We start from the raw sequence: 6,530 nt of genomic DNA on the forward strand, positions 1-6,530 counted from the left end.
GATATAAGCTCAGCTTGTGAGTGCCATGGACATTCTTTTCTTGATAAAAGACTCACTGATCACTAAAAATATCCAGCTTTTGAAGTAGAAATTATTCTCCTTCAGCATCTCTGGACTGCAGAGACACTCAGAAGCCAGTATGATTTGTTATAACCTTACCCCCTCAGTCTCCCCCAGTGTGAAATTATCTCAAAGGAGAAAAAGTACTTAAAATGTTTGTCCTCAACTTTTCCACTTTTCTGAGGATGATTCTAAGACAAAAATAGGTAGAATTTGCAGGGCTGCTGCAGACCTCCAAACAGGTAAGATATCGCACACAATTATTAATTACTCCTTATCATAAAGGGCAGTGACAAGATAAACACAAATTCATTCACACTAGTATTTAAAGAGTACTGCAGAAAAGAGAAGGAAAAGCATAATGTTATAGAGTAAAAAAATAATCTCAAATGCGATATATATCTAGATTCCATTTTGTCTGCAACAGTCTGAAGCTCGCAATTCATCAGTTAGTCCTTAACCCACACTCTCTGCAAGTTCCTGACTTCACTGGAGGGAAAAAATGGACTACATGAATCACAGTTCCTATTGTTGAAGAGCTAAAATTAAGATTTGTGAAGATCAAAAACTGTCCTAGCTTTAGTGTCTATCTAGTCATTTACCCATCAACAAAACATTTTTAAGCTTCAAAGACTGCCTTTTGCACAGTAGGACGTGGAAGAGTAATAACAATAGAAATCAGGCACCCCTCTTTGTATTTTCTTTTCATATTTTTCCCTAGTATTTCAAATTTATGATTTTGCAACTGATTTTACATCTGATCATTGCTCTTCATCCTGGCTAGATATTAATGATTGCTGATACCTAAGGCTGGTATTCTTATCCTCAAAGCCCAACTGAGCCAAATGCATGACTCACAAAGTTCCTTCTAACAGTCTCTCTGTTCAGAAAACCCAGTCTAAAAATGAGATGAATTGAAATGAGAAGACTCTGACCGAAACACACAAACAGCCTTAAAAAACTGAAAATACACCATGAGCTTGGAAAGTGCAAAGCATTTAATTTTAAAGATCACTTCCATGCTTCCACTGGAACCATATGGAGCTTATATTCCACACCTACACTATCCTGCATTATAATTCACATGAGAATATAGTGGCCTAATACATGCACTAGTTCAAAACATAATAGAGCATACTATCTCTACAGTATGGGTTTTCTTTCCCTGAGTTTTCACGATTATGACTGACAGCAAAGGTCATTGAAATGTATTTAGTCATCCTTTTATTTAATTTGCAGTTTCCCCTCAGGCACTAATTTATTTACAATTAAAATTCAGATTTAGTAATAACTCTCAAGAAAACTAGACTGTTGGTGAAGCATTAGAATTTCTGTCTCAATTTTCAGAATTGCAGTCACATTGCAATCTTTCTGTTTCATTGTATTTCAAATGCTCAGCAGCTGTAGAAATTAGACTGCCTTTTCTGGGATGTTATAATGTCAGTAATTCATCTAATACCAGGTCTCTGAATAGAAGTAGAGGAAGAACCAAGAAACTGGAGGAAAGATTTACTGCCTCTAATATCTAATCTCTCCAGTCAAGTTGCTGTACAGAAACCAGAATTCATTGAAAATGCAGCCTGACCTATAAATCTTGGTCCTTTAATAGTTTTTAACCATCTTAGGAGTGATACTATCACTGTTTGGTTCATTGGCCAGGCAGTAAGGGCTCAAACTGCAAGAACATGACTCAAGACACTCCTGGGGCAAGCCCACAATGCTTATCAACCAGAGTTCCCATTGCAGTGACCCTGCAAGGCTGCCAAACACATAATACTCTTTTTGGGAATGATGAGATATGACCTTGTTACTCCTGTGTACACAGTATATTCAACTACAGTTTCAAAAGTCATCTCCCCAACAACTTTTGCATTGTATAAGGATTTATTACGTCAATATATTCTGTCCTACATAGCTTAGGTTTTGTAAGGCATAAATTAATGTATTATGTTCAAATATACATGTAGTTTGTATATTAACATTAAAGAGGTTTATCAAGGCAGATTTAAAATTGGGCTTTGAAAACTAAACTTTCTGATTCTCCAAGGCTGGGGTTTGTTATGTTTTGTTGGGTCTTTTTGTTAAAAAATACTGAATCATTTAATACTATTGAATTTGTTTTCAGGCTATATTTTTCTTTTTAAACAAAGAATAAAAATATATGGAAACATACATACATACAGCTTGGTATAGCTGTAGAGTCTCTGATACAGATGTTATTTCATGTAATGTAATGTCACTATGGCTTTCTCCATTTTGTTTTTTTGTTTTTGGTTTTTTTTTTAATTGAAAATACCAGCACTGGAGCTGGGCAGGAATTGTCGTACACAAAGTAAATTGCTGAAAAAATCTCATTAATTAAAACAATGCTGAGAATTCTTTTTTCTTTTTAAATATCTTAATATCCACTTGGGTTGGAGACAGTCACCCTCTGTACCCTTTATTCTCAATTAGGAGACACAAACAATCAAGGAAGTCATTCCCCTCCTTCTGACACAGGCCCTTCCAGATGGTAATTCATCTCACCCCAGACAGACACCTGTCTGAGAACACGGCAAACCACCTTCACAAATGTGTTTCTCTCCACTGGCCATCAAGGGTAGACAGGGTGACAGGCTCTCAGCTCAAGGTTTTCTTAAGTTTGTGATAGAAATTGCATCTGAAACATTTGCTGAAACACAGTGGTTACTGTCAGCTCTTCAGGTTCTGCCATTCTCTGCCAGCCAAGGATCACAGGTACCACATTATCTGTGGGCTGCCCAGACACTGCAGCATGAGCAGCCAACTTGGAAGAGCCAGGTTTCAGAAACATTACTGAAACTTCCATTTTTCAGGAAATTATATACATACCTATATATATATATATGTGTGTGTGTGTGTGTGTATGTATGCATGTATGTATATATATATATGTATAACTTTTTTTTAAGAGCTTGAGAATATCTGAAGCACCAAGCTTTCTTATGAATCAGAAATTCTCAACTCAACAACTCTAACTGGAACGCCATTTATTTCTGGATTTGGATATTTGAGGATGAGGCATTAGAGAAACACAGCTATTTTAACACCTGCTTTCAATCCAGTTAATAACTTTGCACCTGATACATTCTTTCCCATTAAGTCAAATTTATTCTAATACTGTCCTGATTAGCAAATACTATTTAAAGCTGGTTTATGGGATGATTTCTGAATAAGGTAGGTGTCTGGATTTGGTGAATTTCAGCTCTCAGATTATGAAGTTCACAAACTACCTATAGGTATCTCTGCAAAACAGTGGAATAGCCTGACAAGTAGTGACAATTAGGGAGAGATTTTTCTCATGCTGGGTAAATTTGCTTTTACTAAACACAAGACAATCTCTAGTATTGAAAATTCCAATGTTAAAGTTACTTCATGGAAAATTCAGTTAGCCTCATGAAACTCAAGACACAGATCTGGAAACACAAGGCATGTACTTTAAACAATTCCAAAACTGGATTGCATAGGCTGTGCACTACAGGGCTTAATGAAAGGTGAAGCACAGGGCTCCAAATGACAACTGTGTATCTTCTTCTGAAGGAGCAACATCTCCGGCCTCTCTGCACTACATGGCATGGCATGGTGTGGGCAGACCTGATCTCATTCTATAAATCATACTGTGTCCTGAAAAACATCTTTTCTTCTTTTTTTCCCCCTCTGAAGAATGCTTTTGGCAATGACTTCACATCTACAACATGCTGCTACTCTTTAGGATCTAGAAAAAGCAGCAAAGACACAGAAGGGATGCATTTTTGTCCTCCTTCAATTCATTTGTGCTCTGAGGGAAACACCTAATGATGTATTTACAGCATGCTGTTTTCAAAGCACTATCTATTAAAATATTAATAACCTATTCATCTCACCCCATGGTGAAGCAGGTGATTTCATATTTCTACTACATTGCAGAAGCAGAAGTACTTAGAAGGATAATTTTCAGAGCTGAACACAAGAAGCACATCATCATGTTCAACAGCCAGAAGATGCTATCCCACATCAATCAATATATAACATCTAGTTTTAAGGCACTAAGGGCAAAAGCACATACTAAACAAGGCAGTCTGCACAGTTGTGTAGGTTTTTTCAAGCACAGCTCCTTGATCAATAGTCACTTCACATGGCAAGCATCACTGTATTTGTTTTAGAATCAGAGAAACTGATGCACATTAAACCAATTGCTTAAAGGTATTTGATACCTTCTGGCAATATGGCAGAGAGTTTCAGACTATGTGTAACCTACAGGTCAAGTCTGTCACACAGAAAAGCAACTACTATTTTCTTCTAAAATGGCAATGCTGCTGCTTATCTAGCACGAGAAGCAAGTTTTCATGTCCTTTTCTCTCTCTACCCACGGCTCTTGCCTTCCTGACAAGCATCCTGGTTCTCAGAGTCCTGGGATAACAGCAAGGAGCAGAATCTTCCTTTCTAACTGAAGCTGGTTTTCTCTGAAAAAAAAAAAAATTAAAAAAGCAGTAAAAAAATGGAGTAAGTAGCCACTTTGGGCTAGAAAACAGTTACATGCTTGTACATAAAGTATTCAGCTAGAAGAAGTCAGTCTTGCTTAATGTCATGTTTAATGTGCTTCAATAATCAAGTCTCTAGGCAAGGGCTGATGGCAAATATCAGGGTACAGTAACATTTGTGTTACACGCCTTCTGCTGCAGCAATCTTTTTGTATTTTGGCACTGTAAGGCAGCTGGACCTCAACTTTGCTGTGCCATTCTATACTTCTGGGTTTAACCCTTAATGCCTGCTCTGAGCAGGATGCTAAACACTCTATTAGAATTATGTATTTATACTATATTATACTATATTTATACTTTGCAACCTCATACCCAGTAACTCACTGGCCAGGAGACTCCCAGTGTACAGGCAAACCTTAACTCCCTATTTAAGGGAGAGCTAAACACATTTTCCCATGTTAGGTGCTAGTTTAACTACTAATTAACTTAATGTGTAGTATTTTCATTTTTTTTCTGTTGCAACTCTTCTACACATAGGGGATATTCAATTCACTGTTGTCTCTGAGAAAAAGAAAGATACAGAGAATGATTCAGTAATTTAGTGGCTGAGAGGGAAAAGACCTGAATTTCCATCTGCCTCACATAAGCATTTTATAGGCTATATATAGGCTTCAGCTCTTTCCAGAAGGGTTGGATTAGAGGCAAAAAAATGCAGCAAGCTAGAACTGATCTGACAAAAAGGATGTTACTGGTGAACAGACTCTGTAAGAGAGTACTCGGCAGCAGCAAAGGGACCTGATACAAAATGGAGGAAGGGGACAGCAGAGACATGGCATTTTGAGGGGCAAAGTGTAGAGGTGCAGTCTCGGTCCCACAAAATCAGCCCGGGCTGTGCTTTTCTGCAGGTACTTTGGATCCAACTCTGACTTCCCCAGAGCATCTCACCACCTACACAAGAGTGGAAAAGCAGCAGATTCCTCACTGTGAGGTCTCTGCCGCCTGTAAAGCTTTATTTCAGACAGAAACACGGACTCTTAGAGAAAGTTCCGAGGTGAGTTCCGGCTACGGCAGTGTCCATTCAATCAAAAGGCTATAAGAGCTTTTTTATTCCCGCCCAGCAGTGGCCTGGAGAGAGAGGCAACTGTCCCAAGGACACAGGCCCCCAGTCTCCTGGAGGCTGGCAGATCCCTTGGCTGGCTTTGGAGTACTTGCCAGCGGCGGGTCGGTGAATACAAGGGCAGGGGTGTCCAATGGCTGGGCTGTGCGCTTTGGGGTGTTCACACAGCTGGAGAGCCACGGGCTCCGGGGCACCTGGCACTCCATATCCCGCACCCCATCCCGGGCGGGGCGGGGCGGGGCGGGGCGGCGCGCGCACAGGTGCGGCGGCTCGCGCCGGGCCCCGCCCTTGCCCCGGGCACCACCTGGGGGGCGGGGTCAAGCGCCGGCGGATGGATACACCTCCTGTGGTAGCCGGCTGACCCCTTATGCCCGGGCACCGCTCCGTGCCCTTCTAAAGCCAGGACGGCGTTTTTTGCTCCTTGGGAAGCTCCGCGCAGGGGCGACATCGTGGCGCGGCCTTAGGGACGCTGCGGACTATTTGTCACCCCCGGATAAAGGACTGTCGTGTCCAGGGTGGGCGTGTGCGCGCGCGCCATCCCGGTAGCGAGCGGGGAGGGAGGGAGGCGGAGGCGTCCGCAAGTAGTTCCGGTTGAGGAAGTCGGCGCTCGCGGCCGCCGGTTCCCGTGGCCGCGCCAGGGCAGGAGCGATCCCGGCCCCGCTCCAGCCCCGCTCCAGCCCCGCCATGGCCACCCGCTCCTGCCGGGAGAAGGCGCAGAAGCAGAACGAGCAGCACCAGGCCATCCTGGCTAAGCTGCTGCGGGAGGAGGACAACAAGTACTGCGCGGACTGCGAGGCCAAGGGTACGCGGGGCGGGGGGCGCGGGGCCGGGCCCGGGCGCGGCGCTGCCCCGGCGGGTCCCGGCTCGGGGCGGCT

At 42.5% G+C, this 6,530-nt stretch overlaps 1 protein-coding gene across 3 annotated transcripts in view; it reads left to right on the forward strand.

Annotated features, from left to right (window-relative positions):
* Positions 1–6,262: 6,262 nt before the first annotated feature.
* The window catches only part of SMAP1 (small ArfGAP 1), a 91,482-nt gene continuing 91,214 nt past the window's right edge, over positions 6,263–6,530 (forward strand). For all 3 annotated transcript variants that reach the window (XM_041477439.1, XM_041477440.1, XM_041477441.1), the window contains exon 1: positions 6,263–6,457. In XM_041477439.1, the coding sequence (XP_041333373.1) occupies positions 6,340–6,457 (118 nt within the window). In that variant the 5' untranslated portion in view covers positions 6,263–6,339. The remainder of the gene's footprint in view (positions 6,458–6,530) is intronic.

Source organism: Pyrgilauda ruficollis, unplaced genomic scaffold (assembly GCF_017590135.1).
Source record: "Pyrgilauda ruficollis isolate IOZ18807 unplaced genomic scaffold, ASM1759013v1 scaffold40, whole genome shotgun sequence".
Classification (NCBI taxonomy): Eukaryota; Metazoa; Chordata; class Aves; order Passeriformes; family Passeridae; genus Pyrgilauda; species Pyrgilauda ruficollis.